General features: G+C 42.4%; 1 protein-coding gene across 2 annotated transcripts in view; it reads left to right on the top strand.

Moving 5' to 3' along the window:
* The first annotated feature begins 5475 nt into the window (after positions 1–5475).
* The window catches only part of il12rb2 (interleukin 12 receptor, beta 2a), a 38203-nt gene continuing 20003 nt past the window's right edge, over positions 5476–23675 (top strand). The window contains exons 1-6 of one of the 2 annotated variants that reach the window (XM_078407987.1): positions 5476–5667; positions 17895–18008; positions 18608–18711; positions 19825–20109; positions 21064–21178; positions 22135–22361. In XM_078407987.1, coding sequence (XP_078264113.1) covers positions 18642–18711; positions 19825–20109; positions 21064–21178; positions 22135–22361 — 697 coding nt within the window. In that variant the 5' untranslated portion in view covers positions 5476–5667; positions 17895–18008; positions 18608–18641. Of the gene's footprint in view, positions 5668–17894; positions 18009–18607; positions 18712–19824; positions 20110–21063; positions 21179–22134; positions 22362–23675 lie in introns of those variants that run through there. The other variant, XM_078407988.1, reaches the window with a different exon arrangement.

The raw sequence follows: 23675 nt of genomic DNA, 5'->3' as shown, positions 1-23675 counted from the left end.
TTCTTGGAAGACTCCTCACGATCATGCCCGTGACACCCCGGCGAACTGACGGCGACAGCCTAGTCACCAGCAGTCGCCTTAAAATCGCCTAAGTGGGACAGGCCCTTTACTTACAAGTAGAAATGTAAATCTGTGTAGGAATAGGAACACTTACTTTAAGATCCTCCTTTAAACTTTCATCAGCCTTTTGGTCACTCCTGATGTTTAACACAATGATTTGCTGTACATGTTTACCTACATGTCTCTGCAGAGTCCTTTTTGAAATTATCCACATGAAATACTTTATATAGGGACAATTGGTTGGGGACAGTTTTCGTAAACATTTATGGAGAGAAGAGGGCAAAATTGACAATGCACTTAAAATAGCTTATTTCTAGCAACATCCGTGATTTTGTAACTTAGAATCCTGGCAACTGGAGCACCAACCTGAAGCAGGAAGAAGCCACCTTAAATATCCAAGTGAGATCCTATAGGTTTGCACAGTAGAGCATTGTCAGGAGTAGCTTCAATTCAACAATTGAGGAAGCTCTGAAATACAGTAAAACTCTGATAATCTGGCATCCTGAAGACTTCGTTGGTGCAAAATTGGCAGATATTTTGAACTGAAGATAGACATAAAATGCTGGAGTAACTCAAAAAGAGAGAAAGAATGGATGACATTTCGGGTCAAGACCGTTCTTCAGAGTAGTCAGGGGAAAGGGAAATGAGAGATATAAACAGTGATGTGGAGAAACAATAGACAATAGGTGCAGGAGTAGGCCATTCGGCCCTTCGAGCCAGCACCGCCATTCAAGCGGTGATCATGGCTGATCATTCACAATCAGTACTCCAAAGACGTACAGGTATGTAGGTTAATTGGCTGGGTAAATGTAAAAATTGTCCCTAGTGGGTGTAGGATAGTGTTAATGTACGGGGATTGCTGGGCGGCACGGACTTGGAGGGCCGAAAAAGGCCTGTTTCCGGCTGTATATATATGATATGATAATAGATATAGAACAAATGAAAGAAATAACTATTCGATTTTACACATATTAATAGCCAACTGACTTTTAATTCACTGCTTTCTTAACATATTGCACAGTGGTGCAATAATTTTTCAGTGAAACTGGAAAGAGTGCAAAGAAGATTCATAAGGATGTTGCCAGGTCACAAAGGCCTGAGATATAGGGAAAGACTGGGAAGGCCAGTACTTTATTCCTTGGATCAGAGGAGACCAAGGGTGGTCTGATAGTGGTGTATAAAATCTTGAGGAGAATAGATAGGGTGAATGCATAGAGTTTTTTCTTACCAGGGTAGGGGAATCAAGAACCAGAAGGCATAGGTTTAACGTGAGAGGGGCAAAATTTAACAGGAACCTGAGGGACAATCTTTTCATTCAGAGCCCAATGGGTATATGGAACAAACTGCCAGAGGAGGTTGTTGAAACAAGTACTATAACAACAGTTACAAGACACTTACTGTGCATAGATAGGAAAGTTTGTAGGGAGATGAGCCAAATGTGGGCAAATATGACTAGCTTAGATGGGGCATCTTGATAGGTATGGACAAATATGACTAACATCTTGATAGGTATGGACAAGTTGGGCCGAAGGACCTGCTTCCATGCTCTTTGACTTTGTAACCAGCTATAGTTAAAATAAACTCTCTTACATAAAACTCTCTACAGGTTATTGAGAGTGCAGGAAACAGAACCCATTAAGTTTAAAGGGAGCATTGGAACACGATTCCTGTGAACCTATTGCTTGCCCCTCAAGTTCTCTGAACTACCTGATAGTGGATTATTGGAGCTTTTATGTATGTTCCTTTAATGAAACATTACAGCATAGGGATCAGTATTAATCCATCAATTGTCGAGCTGGTTGGAACGTAGTTGCCTTGCTCCAATCTTAGGCATGGTAATCCATTTGTCTTCATCCTCCTTTACCTGGCTGCAGCCTTTCTCATGATAACCTACACGATCCTCCTCCTGCGCCTCTCCACTATCATCCACTTGCTGGGTTTGTCAGGTTCCATTTTTATCTTTTCAATGGAACCAAATAACCTGCCGAGAATGGCTTCAAAAGCAAAATGTGAAATAGAAACAAAATGCTGGAACTATGCAGTAAGTTAGGCAGCAGATGTGGGAGAGAAGCAGAATCGATAAACATTTCTGATGAAATGTCATCAACCTTAAATGTTAACTCTATTTTTGTCACCACAGATACTGCCTAACCAGCTGGATATTTCCTGTTCTTTTTGTACAGGAACAGTTTCCCTGCCCATGTCCCTTTGTTGACCCAAGTATCTGTCTTTGACCCCCTCCTATTTTTTTACCCATGTGCTACATCATGGCAACATCATCTAAAAACGCAGTCCATCTGTTTCCTGTTTATGCTGATGATACTCAACTTTCTTACCAGCTCCTTTAATGAAACATTATAGCAAGGGCAACCATGCTCTCACCAACCACTGCCTCTAAATCAACAGTTTACTTGTCTAAAATCCAATACCAGATGAGAAGCAATTTCCTCCAGCTAATTACCAGAAGACCATCATCTTTCTTACCCTTTCCATGACAATTATCTGAATATGAATCAGGCTGTCCATAATGTTACATCATATTTGACACTAAGATGTGGTGATGGACCATACTTCCAAACCATCATTAGTATCACCTTCACAACACCACTCATCACCACAACTCTCATATGAACCTATGTAAATGTTGGATGGCTTCATCAAACATTCCTTGTTAGCTTCCCTTTTCTATATTCTGGAAATACAAAACAAATCATTAAGAAGTGCTAAAGAACACAAAGTGCTGGAGTAATTCAGTGGGTAATGCAGGATCTCTGGAGAACATGGGTAGGTGATGTTTCAGGTCAAGACCCTTAACTACCATTTGTAGTTTCTCGTTTCTACATTAAAATTGATAACACTAACCACCACCCAATCATCTGCCTCTGTGCTCATTGATCTTCATTCGCTTATGGTTAAGAAAATGCCGTATTTTTCAATTCTCATCTTTTTCTCAGTCTTGCACCTGCTTGTCTCCATTTTATTCAGTCATATAACTGTCCAAGATATCTACTCTCTCCTGATTCATGCCTCCTGGCCAACTCCAGCATTACCACTCCACCATCAGCAGCTGTGCTTTCAGCTGCCAAGAGAATAAGATCTGAAATTCCATCCATAAACCTCTCTGCATCTCTTTCCACTTATTTAACTACCATCTGCAGAGGAGTGTAATACCAAAAGCCACATTTAATAAATATACAAATCACACAGTATATGAGTGCTGCCATTAGGAGGATTGTGTTTATTATTATGTGTTTTTGGTCAAATTGCAGAGAACGTATTTAGATCTCAATGTTAATGGGCTTCACTGTGTTTATTATGAATGACGTTCATTATGTTTCTTTTTCCTATGACAGTTGTAAGGGTTGCTTTCAACTTATTTTAGGTAAACCAAGCATACATCCCCTATGAGAAGTCACTTGTCTGAAAAACAAAATTTATGTCCAGCCAGTGTTAGTTACAATGCATTTGCCTGGAATTATTCTGAGAACACTAATCATCCATACACATTACATCCATATAACATCACAGAATCTCAGCATGCAAATGGTTTCCTCTCATGAATGCTCTTTAACCACCTGCTCAATTGTAAAACCAAAGTTGAAGCCACTCATCTCTGTTGCTTCCTTTGTCTTTTGTCACAATCATGATGGTATTCTGTACTTCATTCAATCTATTATTTTTAATCTGATCAAATCCAAATAATTTAAAGCCAGAATGCAAATATGTTCTTCTGTGTTTAATTGTTTGTGAAAAAGTGCATTTTGAACTAATCCCACAGAACGAAGGTAATATCTTGTTGTCAGAACAAGGAGGTCATGATGAACTTCGATAAAACCCTTGTTCAATCACAACTTGGGTATTGTGTCCAATTCAGGACAACACACCCTATGAGAGATATGAAGGCTGTGGAGAGGAAGCAGAAGGGATTTTTCAAAATCATTCCAGGAATGAAGAACCAATTTCGTTTTTCCATTGTGCATTTGTGCATATGACAATTAAACACTCTTGACTGGAGATGCTGGGGTTTTCTCCTTCTATCAGAGGAGGTTGTGAGTGGATCTGATTGAGGTACTTAAAATAATGGATGGTTTAGATGCTATGAGGAAATAGACAGAAACCATTCCCCATTAGCAGAAGGGTGCAGAACTAGTTTAGAGATTCTAGGGGATATTGAATGTAGGAGATTGGCAAAAAGAACCAAATGTGATATGTCATAGAGTCATACAGAATGGAAACAGGCCCTTTAGTCCAACTTGCCCATACCAAACACGATGCCACATCTATACTATTCCCATCTGCCTACGTTTGGCTCATATCCCTTTAAATCTTTCCTATGTCTTTTAAATGTTGGTATAGTACCTGCCTCAACTACCTCTTCTGGCATCCTGTTCCATATACCATCCTTTGTGTAAATGATGAATCTGTGCAAAGTGTTATATATAGAAAAATGTTTTACAGAGTGGGTGAAACACAACCTGTTGTCAAGTACATTGTAAATATTAAATCCATTGCGAACATATTCTTGCTTAAAACAATTTCAATTTGAGTTATTAAAAATGCATATGGTATAAAATGCATAATTAAGTCTGCACAAAGCACGGATAATCTTCTGGTTTAAAGAACAGGGAAATGTGCAGAGACTCAATACAGCTCACTACAATGAACAATCATGATTATAGAATGTAACTGCTTATTGTTGTTCAATGAAACTCAACTATTGATCAGAACTATAAGAAAATAACTGCAGATGCTGGTACAAATCGATTTATTCACAAAATGCTGGAGTAACTCAGCAGGTCAGGCAGCATCTCGGGAGAGAAGGAATGGGTGACGTTTCGGGTCGAGACCCTTGATCAGAACTTGCTGGAACAAGAGGAGGGTCAAGGGGTCTGAATGGAACAGTTTCAAAAGATGAAATGTTATTCTTTGTTCCAGTTTTTTTTAACTTTGATTTTTTAACTTCCTCTGTCAAAAAGATATAATTACTTAATTTTGGGGTGGACAGGTTTATAAAAGGGAGCAGAATTGAAGGATATCATTACAAGGTGCAGCAGATAGGGAGAACTATAGTGTAAATATGAAGGTGGGTTATACAGAAAGAAAGACAGACAAGTGGGTTTGCTTCTGTGCTGTAAAATTAATGTAAAATGTTATGAGACAGAGACATCCAAGGCCCCCCATTACTAAAAGACCAAAACATTTCTTCCAACCCTGGGGCTGCTCGGAAAGTAGGTTTCAATTTCACAAGCATTGCATTAGAAAGTTAGATTGCAGCAGCTTGCTTTTTTGATGACTGCGTGTGAGAAGGATCACACATTTCAGAGGTGCGAAAATTGCATGTGGTTTAAGCTGAGCTCTGTAATAGAATCGCAGGAGCTCAGCACTGAGGAACACAGCAGCTTAAGTGTGGTTTAAACGGCGGGCACGCTAGTTTAAGACTCATCAAAAGAGTAGCCCGAACGCCCTCCGCCCAAAAGAAACACGTTCTCGCTCATGCTGGCGCCGCTTTGTGATCTGACTCCAGTTGCTGAGCTTCAACCGGGGGATTTTCAAGGAAAGTTCAGCAGTGACACGTGGAGGGTCGGCGGTCCCGGAGTGGTGTGAACGGTAAGTAGTCTGGGTCGTGTCTCAGGGGCACTGCTTGGTGGTGGTGTAAGGCGTGTACGGCGTTGGGGAGACGCCGGCTGTTGGAGCAGACGGGTCAAGACTTGGGGCTGGGGGAGCACGAGTGGAGAAGCAGTGGTCAGTAGAGGAGGGAGGGTAGAGGAGGGTGGGTAGAGGAGGGAGGGAGGGTAGAGGAAGGTGGGTAGAGGAGGGAGGGTAGAGGAGGGAGGGTAGAGGAGGGAGGGAGGGTAGAGGAGGGAGGGAGGGTAGAGGAGGGAAGGAGGGTAGGTAGAGGAGGGTGGGTAGAGGAGGGTGGGTAGAGGAGGGAGGGTAGAGGAGGGTAGGGGAGGGAGGGTGGGTAGAGGAGGGAGGGTAGAGGAGGGAGGGAGGGTAGAGGAGGGAGGGAGGGAGGGTGGGTAGAGGAGGGCCGGCCGGGTCTGTCCAGCTAGTGTGATGCGGTCGACCTAAAAGGCTGGTGTGTGTTTTAAGATTAATTATCCGAGTTATTTCAATTCAGTTTAGTTATTTTGTCTCTGGTGGTGGGGGGGGAATCGTCAATGTCAGTTTTTAACCCAATACATATTTCCATCACGTATGATTCATACAGAAGGGGCGGGGGGATTCTGGTTTGATCAAACTTTGCCAAAGGTATGGGCGAATTGCTGTTTGTTTCCATTCGTTTACAAGCTGCACGGTTACACACAAAAAAAAAGCATTTTGTTGGGCATGCAATCAAATTAGAAAATGCTGGGAAGAGCAGAGAGAAACAGTCAGCGGGTCAGATTGATGGCCCTTCACCAGAACGAAGCAATGTGTTGGGAATGAATGCAGGTGATGCTGATCGTTCAACCAATCTCAACGTGACTTGGCCACACGTGAGGGCCGCTTGGTGGATTCCCATGGAGCATGCTGGACATTTGTGCTGCCCATTGACTGAGGGGAAGGTCGGTGGAGAAAGGTCGGGTAGGAGGATGGGACACGTTGGGGACACATTATGAACAGCGTCTGGCTTGTTATCGCTTCCTAATTGTGTCAACTGCATTTGACACTTCATTTTGCCATCCCTTTGAGACCCCCCCCCCCCTCTGCTCAGTGAGATTGTATTTAGACAAGAAGAATGTAGCTGGAGATAATTAGACGTCGAGTCGCTGGTTGTTGATCTGATGGAACCCAGCAAGCGGCCGGGCCAGGAACCCCAATGAAAAGTATCTTGGAGTAGTAGAGTTGTCTAGTACAGACACGGGCTCTGGGTCCAACCATGGCCACCCGACATTTTGTGCCTATCTATATTAATTCCATATGCTCGCATTAGATCTATATGTACCTTGAATGTATTGAATGCCTGTCTAAATAGTTTTTGGATGCCTAAATCCTTCAGTTCCTTTGAGCAGCCTGTGAAATAAAATCCCAATACACTTTAAATCCCTTTTAATGTGATTATGCTAGAGAAGGTCCAGGAAAGGATGTTGCTGGGATTGGAGAACGTAGTCATAGAGTCACACAACACAGAAACAGGCTCTTCAGTCCAACTTCCCCGTGCCGACCAATGTGCCCCATCTGCTCTAGTCCCACTGCCTGCCTTTGGCCCATATCCCTCTAAACCCCACCTACTTGTGTACCTATCCAAATGTATTTTACAATTTGTTATAATTTCTGCCTCAACTACCTCCTTCAGCAGTTCATTCCATTTACCCACCACCCTCTGTGTGGAAAAGCTGCCCTTCAGATTTCTATTAAATATTTTCCTTCTCGCTTTAATCCTATGTCGACTGGTGCTTGAGTCCCCTACTATAGGTAAAAGACTGGGCATCTACCCTATCTATTCTCCTCGTGGTCTTGTACATCTTGATATGATTACCTCTCCTGCACTCCGAGTACAGTTCTAGCCTACCTACCCTCATCCTTCTGTGCTCCAAGGAATACAGTCCTAGCTTGTCCAACTTCTCCCTGCTACAGCTAGGCCCTCAAGTCCTGACAACATCCTTGTAAATCTTCTCTGAACACTTTCTAGCTTAACAACATCTTTCCTGCAGCAGAGTGACCAAAACTGAACACAATACTCGAACTGTGGTCTCACCAATGCCTTGTGCAACTGTTGCATAACATCCCAACTTCTATACTCAAAAACATGACTGATGAAGGCCAATGTGCAGAAAGCCCATCTTGACTACCTTATCTACCTGTGACACCACTTTGAATGAACTATGTACCTGCACTCCTCGATCCATCTGCTCTACAACACTCCCCAGAACCCTAGCATTTACTGTGAAGGTCTAACCCTGGCTAGTCTTCTCAAAATGCAACATCTCCCATTTATCTGCATTCAACTCCATTGAACACTCCTCTGCCCACTTGCCCAACTGGTTAAGATCCTGCTGCAACCTCTGATAACCATCCTTGATATCTACAATACCACCCACTTTAGTGTCACCTGCAAACTTTTGAATCGTGCCTTGTACGTTCTCAGCCAAATCAAGTAGACCACAAACACCAATGGGCCCCAACACCAATCCTTAAGGCACACCACAAGTCCAAGGCCTCCAGTCTGAAAAGCAACCTTCCACCACCACCTCTGCTTCCATCCATGAACTTTAGTTATAAGTAGAGACAGGTTAGACTGGGACTCCTTTCCCTGGAGTGTAGCAAATTGAAGGTTACCTTTATAGAGGATTATAAAATAATGAGAGGCATAGATAAGGTGGATGGTCAATATTTTTCCCAGAATAGGGGAATTTAAAGCTTGGAGGACTTAGGTTTAAGATGAGAGGGGACAGATTTAAAGGGGACCTGAGGAGCAAGTTTTTCCACACTGAGAACAGTGGGTAAATGATACAAGCTGCCGGAAGAAAAGCCTAGGGATTTTCTTTCATCTGATTTACCAAAGACATTCTGGCTCAGAAAAGCAGCCAACATAATCAAAGGTGTGTCCCACTCCAGTAATTCCTTCAAGGTGAGAGCGGCAAAATTTAAAGATGTGTGGGGCAAGTGTTGTAAGTGCCTGGAACACATTGCTGGGGATGGTGCTTGAGACGATATAATATTGGTGTTTAAGAGACTTTTGGATAGACATGTGGATATGCCGAGAATTGAGGGATCCAGATTGTGCGCAGGCAGATTAGAGTTGGTCTTGGTATGACATTTGGCGTTGACATTGTGGGCCAAAGGGCCTGTCCTAGAGCTGTAGCATTCTATGTTCTATGTCCTATGTCTAAGGTAAGGAGAGATAGTCTTAATCCGAGTCAGGTCATTGATGTGAGGAATTTAAAATGACCTTTCACTTAAAGGTTGGTATTAAAATAAGGAGAGGCAATAATAGGAGAGGCAAAGAGTAGGAATAAACAGGTCCTTTTCGGAATGGCAGGCAGTGACTAGTGGGGTACCGCAAGGCTCAGTGCTGGGACCTCAGTTATTTACAGTGTATATTAATGATTTGGACGAGGGAATTGAATGCAACATCTCTAAGTTTGCGGATGACACGAAGCTGGGTGGCAGTGTTAGCTGTGAGGAGGATGCTAGGAGGCTGCAGAGTGACCCCAGCTATTTACGATATACATTAATGACTTAGACGAAGGGATTAAAAGTACCATTAGCAAATTTGCAGATGATACTAAGTTGGGGGGTAGTGTGAATTGTGAGGAAGATGCAATAAGGCTGCAGGGTGACCTGGACAGGTTGTGTGAGTGGGCGGATACATGGCAGATGCAGTTTAATGTAGATAAGTGTGAGGTTCTTCACTTTGGAAGTAAGAATAGAAAGGCAGATTATTATCTGAATGGTGTCAAGTTAGGAGGAGGGGGAGTTCAACGAGATCTGGGTGTCCTAGTGCATCAGTCAATGAAAGGAAGCATGCAGGTTCAGCAGGCAGTGAAGAAAGCCAATGGAATGTTGGCCTTCGTAACAAGAGGAGTTGAGTATAGGAGCAAAGAGGTCCTTCTACAGTTGTACCGGGCCCTGGTGAGACCGCACCTGGAGTACTGTGTGCAGTTTTGGTCTCCAAATTTGAGGAAGGATATTCTTGCTATGGAGGGCGTGCAGCGTAGGTTCACTAGATTAATTCCCGGAATGGCGGGACTGTCGTATGTTGAAAGGCTGGAGCGATTGGGCTTGTATACACTGGAATTTAGAAGGATGAGGGGGGATCTTATTGAAACATATAAGATAATTAGGGGATTGGACACATTAGAGGCAGATAACATGTTCCCAATGTTGGGGGAGTCCAGAACAAGGGGCCACAGTTTGAGAATAAGGGGTAGGCCATTTAGAACGGAGATGAGGAAGAACTTTTTCAGTCAGAGGGTGGTGAAGGTGTGGAATTCTCTGCCTCAGAAGGCAGTGGAGGCCAGTTCGTTGGATGCTTTCAAGAGAGAGCTGGATAGAGCTCTTAAGGATAGCGGAGTGAGGGGGTATGGGGAGAAGGCAGGAACGGGGTACTGATTGATAGTGATCAGCCATGATCGCATTGAATGGCGGTGCTGGCTCGAAGGGCTGAATGGCCTACTCCTGCACCTATTGTCTATTGTCTATTGTCTATTGACTTGGATAGATTAGGCGAGTGGGCAAATGCATGGCAGATGCAATATAATGTGGATAAATGTGAGGTTATCCACTTTGGCGGCAAGAACAGGAAAGCAGAGTATTACCTGAATGGTGACCGATTGGGAGAAGGGGAGATGCAACGTGACCTGGGTGTCATGGTGCACCAGTCATTGAAAGCAAGCATGTAGGTGCAGCAGGCAGTGAAGAAAGCGAATGGTATGTTGGCATTCATAGCAAGAGGATTTGAGTTTAGGAGCAGGGAGGTTCTGCTGCAGTTGTACAGGGCCTTGGTGAGACCGCACCTGGAGTATTGTGTGCAATTTTGGTCTCCTAACCTGAGGAAAGACGTTCTTGCCTTAGAGGGAGTACAGAGAAGGTTCACCAGAATAATCCCTGGGATGGCGGGACTTGCATATGAGGAAAGACTGGATAGACTGGGCTTGTACTCGCTGGAATTTAGAAGACTGAGGGGGGATCTTATAGAAACATATAAAATTCTTAAGGGGTTGGAGAGGCTAGATGCGGGAAGATTGTTCCCGATGTTGGGGGAGTCCAGAACCAGGGGTCACAGCTTAAGGATAAGGGGGAAGTCTTTTAGGACCGAGATGAGAAAACATTTCTTCACACAGAGAGTGGTGAGTCTGTGGAATTCTCTGCCACAGAAGGTAGTTGAGGCCAGTTCATTGGCTATATTTAAGAGGGAGTTAGATGTGGCCCTTTTTGCTAAAGGGATCAGGGGGTATGGAGAGAAGGCAGGTACAGGCTACTGAGCTGGATGATCAGCCATGATCATATTGAATGGCGGTGCAGGCTTGAAGGGCCGAATGGCCTACTCCTGCACCTATTTTCTATGTTTCTATGTTTCTATATCTAAAGGATATTGTTATTAAAAAAGGTCCAATTCTTAAATGGCAATAGAAGTAGAGTGATTTGGAAACAAACCTGCACATGTAATTCCAGGGATGGGCAAATTAAGAAACATGTTGGGGGGAAAAAAGGCTTCTGCTCTTTATAACAGAGGCACAGAATACAACAACAAGGAAGTCAGCTGAATCTCTGTAAAATCTTGTTCAGCTACACCTGGAGTGAGGTGTCCAGCTCTAGGCACTATACATCTTTAGAAGAATTATAGTCATGCATTCAAAGAGCATGGATTCAGACACTTTGGCCTAACCCATCCATGCTGTCCAAGATATCCCATCTATGCTAGTCCCTGTTGCCAGCATTTGACCCATATTCCTCTGAACCTTTCCTATCCATGTACCTGTCCAAATGTCTTTTAAATGCTGTTATAGTAACAGCCTCCTCTGATAGCTCGTTCCTTTCACTCACCTAATTCCCGAAGACTATTTGGGGGCCTTTTGTACACTCGAACAGATGATCACCCCTTTTTATTTCTCAGCCCCACACCTATAGCTTCACTGGATGAACCATCAGATATGTCATCTTGGACTGCTGGCATGACCTTCTCTGTAATAAGTAGATCAATTCCCCTCCTCTTTTACCCCCGCCTCTATCTTGCCAGTAGCACCTGTACCTTGCATCTGCCAGTCCTGTCACTCCCTTACCCAGATTTCCGTAATGGCTGTGATGTCCCATTTGCAAATACCTGTCCATGGCCCTTGTTCATCCACCTGACCCATCAGGCCACTTGTATTGAGATAAATGCAATTTAATCCAACAGTTCTTCCTCCCTCCCTGCCATGCTCCTGCCTATCCTGGCCCTCTAATGACACCCCTCCCGTGTCTTTGAAGCACCTGCGAGTGCTAGAAACATAAAGAAAACAAATATAAAATGCAAACTGAATTTGAATGGAAAGGCCTGCCGGCCCATCTCCGGCTCCCACCGTCTCCCCGGCCGTCCAGTGCCACAGCTTCTGATTCAACTCCTGGCTCACAAGGTGCACCAGCGAGCCCTTCTTCACCCACTGCAGGTTCCGGTGACACGGCTGTTGGTGCAGCTCATGTTTTAGCCCCCAAAGACAGCACTTTCTTCGCCCCCTCCTTTCTCTCACTCCCCCTCACCCACTCCTCCACCCCCTCCTGTAACATAGAAACATAGAAAATAGGTGCAGGAGTAGGCCATTCGGCCCTTCGAGTCTGCACCGCCATTCAATATGATCATGGCTGATTATCCAGCTCAGTAACCTGTACCTGCCTTCTCTCCATACCCCCTGATCCCTTTAGCAAAAAGGGCCACATCTAACTCCCTCTTAAATATAGCCAATGAACTGGCCTCAACTACCTTCTGTGGCAGAGAATTCCACAGACTCACCACTCTCTGTGTGAAGAAATGTTTTCTCATCTCGGTCCTAAAAGATTTCCCCCTTATCCTTAAGCTGTGACCCCTGGTTCTGGACTCCCCCAACATCGGGAACAATCTTCCCGCATCTAGCCTCTCCAACCCCTTAAGAATTTTATATGTTTCTATAAGATCCCCCCTCAGTCTTCTAAATTCCAGCGAGTACAAGCCCGTCTATCCAGTCTTTCTTCATATGAAAGTCCTGCCATCCCAGGGATCAATCTGGTGAACCTTCTTTGTACTCCCTCTAAGGCAAGAACATCTTTCCTCAGATTAGGAGACCAAAACTGCACACAATACTCCAGGTGCGGTCTCACCAAGGCCCTGTACAACTGCAGTAGAACCTCCCTGCTCCTAAACTCAAATCCTCTTGCTATGAATGCCAACATATCATTCGCTTTCTTCACTGCCTGCTGCACCTGCACGCTTGCTTTCAATGACTGGTGCGCCATGACACCCAGGTCACGTTGCATCTCCCCTTCTCCTAATCGTTCACCATTCAGGTAATACTCTGCTTTCCTGTTCTTGCCGCCTTCTTATGAGAATGGTGTCAGGGTTGGAGGGATTTCAATTGCACAGACTGGAGAAACTGAGGTAGTTGCCTGCAGAAAGGTCATTTGATAGTTACGTTCAAAATTGCGAAAGATCTGGAGAGAGAGAGAACAGGCAGAGGCATCAAGAGCCAATGGACACAGATTTAAGGTGATTGCAGAAGAAACAAAGGGGTATCACGGGAATAAGTTTTCATGCGGAAAGTTATTCAGTCTGACCATCAAACACCCTTCTACGCTTATCCTGTTTTCCTTTTGAATACCCAACAACTCCCATCTCTCATTCTGATTTTCTTAACATTCAAGCCCAACTGGGGACATTTTCAGCAGCAAATTAACATACCAGCCTGAACATCTTTAACATGTGGGATGAAATTGGGCATTGTTGTTTGGCATTTGAAGGGGTAAAAATACAATGTTTGGATTTGTGGGTGGAGGGGAGGGGGGAGAGGGTGTTGGCAGTAGGGAGATCGCAATGGGTATACATTCATATCATCTGCACCTTGTGAATCAGAGAATTGAGAGGTGAGCAGGTGATTCAAGGTGGAAAGATGGATAAAGTATGAAGACTTTCTGATTTTGGTCCCAGTGTTGTCTGCTCAGTCTGGATAAGCAGGTGACCTTGCCTTCCTCAGTTTAACATCTACTGTCTCCAGTTGTGCAGCTCTCTGCCCTGCAAGGCAGAGGGAAGGGCATTTCTCTCCGACAGTTTGAATAGCTTCAGGGTGTATAAACTGTGAGAGGTGGAGGTGATGCTTCTAACACTGTTGAGGATGTGGCTAAAAGTATAAATAGTAGCCAAGCTCTTTGACAGACAGAGACCACTAGCTGAGCAGAGTCTGACAAATATCAGGAAAGGACATTTCAGAATGTTTGTCCTTGACCATGCATGTGAGCTCACTAAACGAATTGTAACTTTGCACTCGGATTCCCAGAGATAGACTCAAAACAATGACCTTGGGTACCATGAGCTCCAGTTGGCATTTGAAGAGGGTAGTTGTAGATCCATGTCTGGTTTTACTGTTGCACATTCAGTCTATAATCCAGGCCGGGTTTTGTACTGCGTTACCCTGGTACTGGCATGGCTAGTCACCAGGCTATCGTGGGAGCTGGAGGTAACGGTAGCCAGCATCTGTACTGCTAGTGATCTGCTAATAAAGAACTTATATACAAAGACTTGAGTGACTCTGAATATATATATATATATATATATACACCCACAAACAGTAGTGGTGTTATTCTGATGATGTTCTGCAGGGATCTGTGCTGAGACTATTGTTTCACACGCGCACACACAGACACACACTCTGGAGGACTACAGTGGAACTGGGATTACTTGCTATTACGTGTTCTACACAAAAAATCATTAGTGCTCTGGGAGATGAATCACCATAAAACGAACACTGTGAACATTTTGATAATATTTCTCCCATTGTATGCTGTTGGAGCTTACTTTTTGTTTGCCACTGTCATGTCAAGGTGGCCATTGTGCCGCTCGGTATAGGATGAGTATTTGTTTTCCTCTCCATTTGGGCTTGACCTTTGCTTCAACATGGTCATTCCTGAGCACCAGAATGATGACCACGTGTCCTTTCACAAAGGTCTCAAAGTAGGTTCAGTTCTTGGTAATGTAGGGTTGTCTATGATTGCTGTATTTAGGAGAGTCTAACTTCTAAAAAGTTGGGTATCTGGAGAAACTAGGTTTGATTCTAAAGAGCTAGATGTCGATCGAGAACATTTATCTCTCTTCACTGTTTAAGACTGTCAGAGCAATAAATGGGTTTTCACTGAACAATTTGCAAAGCAAACATTCAAAATTATGTCATGACATCACCTCTTCCTCTCACACTGCCTCTTGATTAAAAATAAAAAGTGACAAGTTCCATTAACCAATCTCAGACAATGTAAGCAGGGATGACAAAACTTCAACCTGATTGTGATCCGATGCATTTATTACTTTTGGCTAAAGATTCAAATGGCTCCATAAAATCCCAGCTGCACCAATATAAATGGACAAATTGGACGGGCTACCATCCATCGAGACCATGGATCTGCAGTTCACTGCTAATAATTCATTTAATATTGACTGGAACTTATTTAATGCAAAAGGCCCAGATCGGGCAGAATTTGTTAGGTGTATCCTGTAGGTGGATAGGAGGAGTGTCCATACATGACCTAGTATTGGAAAATGAGCCTGGCTAGGTGACTGGTGATTCAGTGGAAGAGTGTTTTGGGAATAGTGATCACAACTCATAGATTTTGAGATTGTTATGGATAAGTCTGACCTTTGAAGAAGATACTAATTTACATTACTATGAAGGATCTAGGAACAGTAAATTAGGAATAGTTTTTATTGGGCGGGTCCATGACACATGGGATTCATTTAAGGCCAGTTAATCAAAGTTCAGGTCCGGCATGTTCCAGTGAGGAGGGATAAGGATGACAAAGTAAGGGAACCTTGTACCAAAGAGGTTGGAAATTTGGTCAAAAAGGTTTAAGATGATGAAATCAGACAGGGCTTTTGAGGAATATATATAGCAAGTGGCAAATTGGAAAGGCAAAAAGGGGCCAGGTAAAGTGTAGATGGAATCAATGATGTGAAGTCTGGTCTGTGTGCTGAAGTGGGCTATATCGACAACTTTCTGCAATTTCTTGCTTTCTTGGACAGTTCCCAAACCAAGCAGTGATGCAACCTAACAATGTGCTTTCTGTGGTGCATCTGTGGAAGTCTGTAAGACTCGTTGGAGACATGCTGAATTTCCTCAGTTCCCGCGGGAATTGGAGGCATTGGAGTGCCGCCTTGGCTGGCGCATCCATATGCTTGGTCCATGACAGATTGTTGGTAATATTATCCCCAAGGATCTTGAAACTCTCAACCATTTCCAGTAGGGCACTGTTGATGCTGATTGGGGCATATACTCCCACACTTCCTGAAGTCTGAAGATCATTGATTCAAGTGGAAGATTATTATTAACACGTCTACAATAGCAGTTCTCTTTAATGCCTGGGTTAGAAACCACCTTTTCACAGTTTTGTAGTAAGGTCAATAATCTAAAACAGTGCCTAACTTGCTGAGTGTAACGTTTTCTATTTTAACTTTAGATTTCCATTAATTTGCTTTTAGCAACATTGGGTCCTGGTTATTGATCTGTTTAAGTTTAAACTTAATGACTTCACATTGTTGATTAATTTAATTTTTCTGAAGTGTTAGATATATTGTCACCTTGCTCTACAGTGAAGGTCGTCACAAAGTAATTATTCAAAACTGCCATTTCTATATTTTCACTTGCAATATTACTTGCATCTGGTTTTCTACAATGCAATTCGTTCTGAGGAAATTGTAAGACATTTTTTGTTAATTTTGATAACTCTCTCATGATCCCTTGTATTCCCTTTAATTTGTATTTATTACTTTTTGTTTTTCTGTCTCTGTCATCTTCCTGGTTTTACTCTATTCTTTGCATTTTTGTATTTTCTTTCCACTAGTACGGTGCTAAGTCTCTTTTGTTGCTTAATTTGTTAATTAGGCTCTCGATCTTAGGCCACACACATCTGCAATTCATTTATTGAGCTATTTCGTATTTTATTTTATTGTATTTCAACACAGTAACTATCTGTTGCCACGATTCTCTGCTTCACAAATTTGTAGACTCTAGAATATTGGCAATAATATTGTGTTTCTCCTTTTCAGACCTATTATTGAATTTGATTGTATTATCCACCAGATACGTTTTCCCTAACTGTTCTGTAAGTAATTAAATCCCACTGAATGCTAAACCTGGCAGAATGGGCACAAGGTCCTCTGTTTCTTCCTCCAACAGAGACCCAATCAATTTCCCTCTATTAATATTCTCCTTCAGGTGAGACTTGCCCAAGGAGAAGAGTCTCTACCTGAAACGTCACAGTCCTGACCAAAATGCCCCATCTAAACTGGTCCCATTTTCACACATTTAGCCCATATCTTTCTAACCCTTTCCTAACCATGTACCAGTCCAAGTGTCTTTGAAATGCTGTCTAAACTACCTGCCTAAACTACCTCCTCTGGCAGTTCATCCAACACATCCATTACTATCTAAATGAAAAGGTAGCCCTTAGATTTCCATTAAATCTTTCCCCTCTCATCTTAAACCTATGTCCTCCGATTCTTGATTTCCTCTTCAATTGTCCGCTCACCCTTTTACCAGTTATGATGGTAGCCAAGAGTTGTTCATTGGATACAAAAGTAGACCGTTTGGGGCTTGCCCTTTGTGATTTTTATTAAAAGCCAGCCAGAAATTCTCAGCTATTGTCTCCATCGGCACCTGGGGTTTTTGCTTTTTTTTTTGCACCAAAGGGATTCACATTGAAATCCCTGAAATGTTCTATCTGCCATCAGCAGACTGTTTGAAATGTGCACCCAGCTTATGAGTGTTGGGTAAATAAAGCCCAGCTGCAACATCCTGTGAGGTTTTTGCTGCAGCCATCTTTTAAACAGGCTGGCACAGTTATGGCACATTTAGCCTCGCAGTTCATGGGACCAAGGTTTGATCCTGACCTTGGGTATCACCAGTGTAGAAGTTGCGAGTTCTCTCTATGACTCTGGAGTTCCCTCCTCTTCCTACTTCCCAAAAACATGCTGGTAGGTTACTGTTAATTACACCTTAATGTAGGTAGAAGACAAAAGAATGAAAGGAGTGTGAGGACAAATGGGTTGCAGGAATACTAGGAAATAAAGAGAGAGTAAACAGGACCAATGGTACTATTCCCCTGGGGGCTAGCATGGGTCTCGTGTGTTGTTATAAGATTAAACCACCTGACTAGATCACATGCACGTTGGTTGACGAAAACTGTTTTCTTTTCAGAATTTAAATACAATGATCCAATGGGAAAGATTTAAATGAGACCCAAAGGGCAACTTCTTCTAGACTGTCACCAGTCCAGATTGGTGCACATACGGAATGAGGACATTTACACAGGTACATGGTTTTAAGGTTAACATTCTTTATGGGGAAAATGCACATAGGTGGGACTGGTGTAGATGGAACATATTGGTCAGTGTGGGCAAGTTGGGCCAATGGGCCTGTTTCCATGCTGTATGACTAGACAAAATGATAGAGGCAGATACAATTGTGACATTTAAAAATATACATCATTAGGAAAGATGATGTAAAGGAAAGGTTTGAGGGGATATGGTCCAGGCACAGCCAAGTGGTGCTTGGCTAGGCAACTTAGTGAGTATGGCCAAGTTGGCCAGAAAGGCCTATTTCTGTGCTGCACCACTCTATAGTTCAATGACTCTGACTCTGCACCACCAATGTGCCTTTGCCAACAAAATCCAAAACAAGTCTGATATTTCTGCTTCCATCTTCAAGCTTCTCCAAGTCAACTAGAGGATTAAATGATGGGGTGCTTGGTATCCTGGGTATTGGGAATTGGGTTGATACTGCCCCATTCTCATTTAACATCTGTCTGGCTGAAAAAAAATAAGGAAAGATCTTTGCAGAAGATATAGTGATGGCAAAAATTGATCGGACTTGACCTGTGGAACTGAGAATGTTATATAATTTCTTTTCAGGTAGAGTCTACAACCAAAACTCTTGTGTTATTTGATGGAGTTTGTTGGAACATGTTGGGTAACTAATCTAATCATCATCTTGCTGTGCAAGTCTAGGAGAGCTGGTAAGCTTAAATTAGACTGTTTTAATTGCATATGTTCATAACTGTTTGAGCTCCAATCCTTTTGAAAAATGTTACTCTTTATTGAACATATGTCATCATCAAATGCTAAGTTTAGATAAACAAGAATAACCCCATGAAAATATAAACAGGAGCCCAGACAAAAACATGAAAACTGCACATGCTGATTTACATAAAAACCCCACAAAGTGCTGGAGTGACTCAGCAGATCATGGTTGGGTGACGTTTCGTGTTCAGGGCTTTCTGCAGACCTACTGTGGGGGGCATGGGGTGGGGAGAAGGAAGAAGCGAGGAGTCAAAGCATTGCAGGCTATAGGAGTCAAAGCATTGCAGGCTATAGGTGCGAGACAAAGGGATCGAGGAGTTGTGAATTGTGAAGCCAGAGGAAGGAATGTAGATGGAAGAGGAGGGATAAAATAGGTGCAAGTCTAGGTGGGGCACTGGTGGGGGATGGGGGGGGGGGGGGAGAGAAAGGAGAGGGGTGCTGTTAGAGGTTACCTTAAATTGGAAAATTCAATGTTCAGAACATTGGGTATTAACTAGACGGAGTATTGGATGGTTCTCATATTTCAGTAGCATTAATGCAGTACCAAATCCTATTCTCCTGAAAGTTCTTGTGTGCAGCAGGTCACAGTCGTTCGAATAAGAACAGAAAAATCAGAAAATGCATACTTTAGAGATACAGCATGGAAACAAGCCCTCCAGCCCAACAAGTCCATGCCGATCACTTTCTCGTCAATTCCCTACAATCTATGGGCAATCTTACAGAGACCAATTAATGTAGAAACCCAAGCACTGCAAAATAGTTCCTACATTGGGATACCCAGAGGTGAGTTCACTTTCACTGACTATGAGCCAGGGGAGAGGGAAACTAGACTATGAAAAAGTACAGAACAAATCACAGCCGGCACCGATGACCAATGTTGGCTGTGGAGGAGGTGATAATGAAGGGATACGAACAGTGCAAATAACAAGATGACCAGGATGGGGGAGGAATGGAGAGAGAAGGAATGCTTCTCTGTATCACTGTGTTTGCTGCTGTTTTCAAACTAATTGGGTTTAATACATGATTTCAAAACCATTATCTCTTTCCAGAATCCTGTGCTCATGGGGAAATGCAAGTCAGCCCTGCATCAGTAGTCAGACTTGGATCCAGCATTAACATATCATGCATCTTAAAGGGATCATCTCACGATCAGTGTACAGCCCGTCAACTTTATATTATTGAAAACAATACTAGGCGGCTTGTTGCAATACAGATCTCTGCCAATGCAATTGCTGCACACATTCCAAAGATTGAAAACCCCAAGTCCACTTTTGCATGTAAACTTCAGTGTAACACTGAATATTTGATCTGCGGAATTGATATTAAAGCTGGCAGTAAGTAGTTTTTATTTAACTGGTTACTTCTTGAGTACATAGACTAATTATTTCATTTCTCAGTTTTTAAATTAATTATTATAACATGGTCAAGTTTCACAAGATAATGGTATAATGGGAACACAGTTCAATTACTTTTCCATGCTGTACTGCCTGAGTGCCTGAAGAGCCCAGTCCTTGACATCCCACCCCTGTTGCAGAGGTTGCCAGCACAAATCTCAGTGCAAGAATGGTGGACTCTCTTCTCGTGACGTCTTTGTCTCACTCACTTTTATTTTTGCTCCTTTGCCCTCTTCTCCCAGATGCAATGCTAAAAGATTTTTTGAATGATTATTAGGTCTACTTTTTTTAGTTGAGTTTAGTTTAGAGATGTAGCACGGAAACAGGCCCTTCAGCCCACCGAGTCCACACCGATCAGCGATCCCAGCACATTAACACAATCCCTCACACACTAAGGACAATTTACACTTTTACCAAATCAGTTAACCCACAAACCTGTACGTCTTTGGAGTATGGGAGGAAACCGAAGATCTCGGAGAAAACCCATGCAGTCACGGGGAGAACGTACAAACTCCGTACAAACAGCACCTATAGTTGGGATTGAACCCTGGTCTTTGGCGCTGCAAGCTCTGTAAGGCGGAAACTATACTGCTGTACCACCTTGCCGCATCTACTTTTGTTCTTGCATCAAAATCTTTAACTTTGCCTTTTTAATTGAAAATATTAATTGAACTGATCTGTTCTTCCGATAGTGAAATTTTCCTTTGTCTCTTTACGTCTCTTTATGTCTCTTTATACAACTTTACTGGCAAGAAATAACTTTCATGCCTGCAAATCATTGCCTTTTACAAATGTATTGCATGCAGCACATTTGATATCATGATGCATGAAATAAGCATGCTGAGAAATTTTAGGAAATAACTGCATCACAAATTCTAAATTCTATGATTTCAGATCCTCCAGATCAGCCCCAAAACCTGAAATGCATTCAGAAGGGTCGGGTTGGTGATGTAATGTGTACCTGGGATGCAGGACATGACACATACATCAGCACGAAAACTGTATTGCGGTAAGATGCTTCTGCATATTCAACACAATGCTTCCTTTAAACGTTTAACTGAATGCGAAGAGACAAGTATGTGTACAAAAGAAAGCATTGGAGGATTTTGCTTTCTGCAATCTGCTTTGAAGTTTATTCTTCTGATGAATGTATAAAAATAGCCCACAAAATAATCTGCTACATTGATTTAATTTCCATTGCGGAAAATATTCTATGAATTCTTCCAGATATCCAGTTCTGACAGTTTCATGATTCAATCTTGATTTTGGATTCCCACAAATTCTTTCATGCTGTTTCCCCTCTTCTCCTTGTCCCAATTAGCACATTGAAGGGAGATTGTTTCCTATAGGACCCTGGGTCATTGAGACACAGAAGGACTTTCTTTCCAAGATCAACTGAAAATAAATTCCACTGCTACTCTTCCTCCATAGCTCAGTTTGTGTCCTTGCTTCTTGTTTATTATTATCTTTTGCCTTGCAGCATAGAATTGTCTCCTCTTAGTCATTCTCTTTGGCAAAACACCCTATTCTCCTGCAACAATTTATATAATGAAATTCCCGCAAACTTTTCATCCCGGTGCTCATAAATGACAGTTTCCAGTATAGGCAGTTGTCAGTATAGGCAACTTTTTCTCCCTCAAACATTGGAGTGCGATACTAGCTATTAGATCACAGTTTCTGTTACTGTTCAGTTTCCAGACACACTTCACAAGCTTGTCTCTCTGTCCATTTTGAATCATGGTAAAACTTGCAGCTGCATTTTAAAGCTTGCATTTCAGCAGATATCAGTTGTGTGGATGGAAAATACTTTAACAAAAAATATTTTTACAATTTACAATGACATTATTTTGAAAAATTCGAACTCTTTAGTTATTGTGATGGCTGATTTGTTTCTTGATGCATAAAATGACAATCTAAATCAAAGATTTCGTTTAGTTTAAACAATCACGATTGCATTTCGTTCAGGTTCAGCAATGAGTCACACAATTTTATCGCCTCAGCTGCATCTGCAGAACTATCAACTGGAAAATGCACAAGACCCAGAAAGACACAAAGCCACCAAAGACTGGGCTTTGCTTGTGAATTTGGCCACAGCTTTGATCTGTTCTCTACTTATTTGGCTTGGGTTACGGCCTCGAACCAGCTAGGAAATCGATCTTCAGCAGTCATCACCTTCACACTGGATGGAATTGGTATGTAATAGTTTTTTTATAGTTCTAGTAAATTGTCCAAGGCTCAAATTCTTGTTCCACAGATTTTGCGTGATCTGCTGAGTATTTTCATCTTTTTCTGTTTGTAAACCTTTGATTTTCAGCATCTGCAGTTTTGTGTTCTTTGAGCACAATAATCAGTGATGGGTCAAAGGGAACAGATTTTACTGAAGATCAGAGCTGAGTTCTCAGAGGGTCCTAGGATGAAAGAAAATTGGAAATCAAGAGATAGGAGGATAGGAAGGGAGTGTGACGGTGAAAATGTGAAGACTTTATACAGGATGCATTTGTAGATTGTTGTCAGTGAGGAGATAGACAGTAGAGGTTTTAGATTAGGTTGTGATTATGGAAAATGGGACTAAACTGTGCTTGGTGAAGCACAGTTAAAGTAAATGCATGGCTGAGTGTTTCAGCATTGTGCTATGTCTGGGAAAGTAATGGATTTTATCAGCAAGACTATGGTTTAAGTTGCCCCAAACATCAACCAGAGAAAATCGTGGATCATTCATTAATTGACAAAAGTGGGATCTGATGAAGGTAGAGATACGAAACTTCTATGCTGCCAAGGGGCTGGTGGTGGAGGCAAAGATGATACTGGTTTTTAAAAGTCTTTTAGATAGGCACATGGGTGTGCAGGGAATGGAGGGGATATAGATTACATGCAACAGATAGTAATTTATCCTGGCAACATGTTCGATACAGATATTGTGAGCTGAAGGGTCTGTTCCAGTGCCATAATGTTTTATGTTTTATGTTTTATGAAATGTAGAAAGTGTATAGAAAATGTAATTCCAGAACTACACTTCAGATATATTTCCCACACATTCTAATTGGCAAAGTGCAAGACTCTTGTAAGAAAGTTCATAATGTAAAAATTGATCAGGCACTGCACTGAGCCTCAGGGCAAGAAATGGACCTTTGTTTAAGAAGCAACAGGATGCTGTGGTGAACCTGTGGGTCTGGTTGAATGGTCAAATTTTATTATTGTCAAATGTCTTGTTCATTAGCTACTATTCTGTGATCATTTGATCTAATATGAACCAGTTTGTTCAGGGAGTCTTCTGAAGTAGTTTTGCCATCACTACAAACATGGTGCGGATATTGAAGTGCAAAGACGCACTCGTATGCAGATATCCTTTCCTTGAAGTGAAATGATTTCATGGGGACTCAGAAGCTAGACAGCAGGGGAATCGGCTCAGTGGAGTCACTGTGGAGGGAATGCTCCCAGGACAAAGGCAGCTACAATGATGACATTAATAGTGTATAATCTCTGTTAATATTATTGGCAAAGTAGAT

Source organism: Rhinoraja longicauda, chromosome 11, assembly GCF_053455715.1.
Source record: "Rhinoraja longicauda isolate Sanriku21f chromosome 11, sRhiLon1.1, whole genome shotgun sequence".
Lineage (NCBI taxonomy): Eukaryota > Metazoa > Chordata > Chondrichthyes > Rajiformes > Arhynchobatidae > Rhinoraja > Rhinoraja longicauda.
This window is presented reverse-complemented; position numbering and strand designations above follow the sequence as displayed.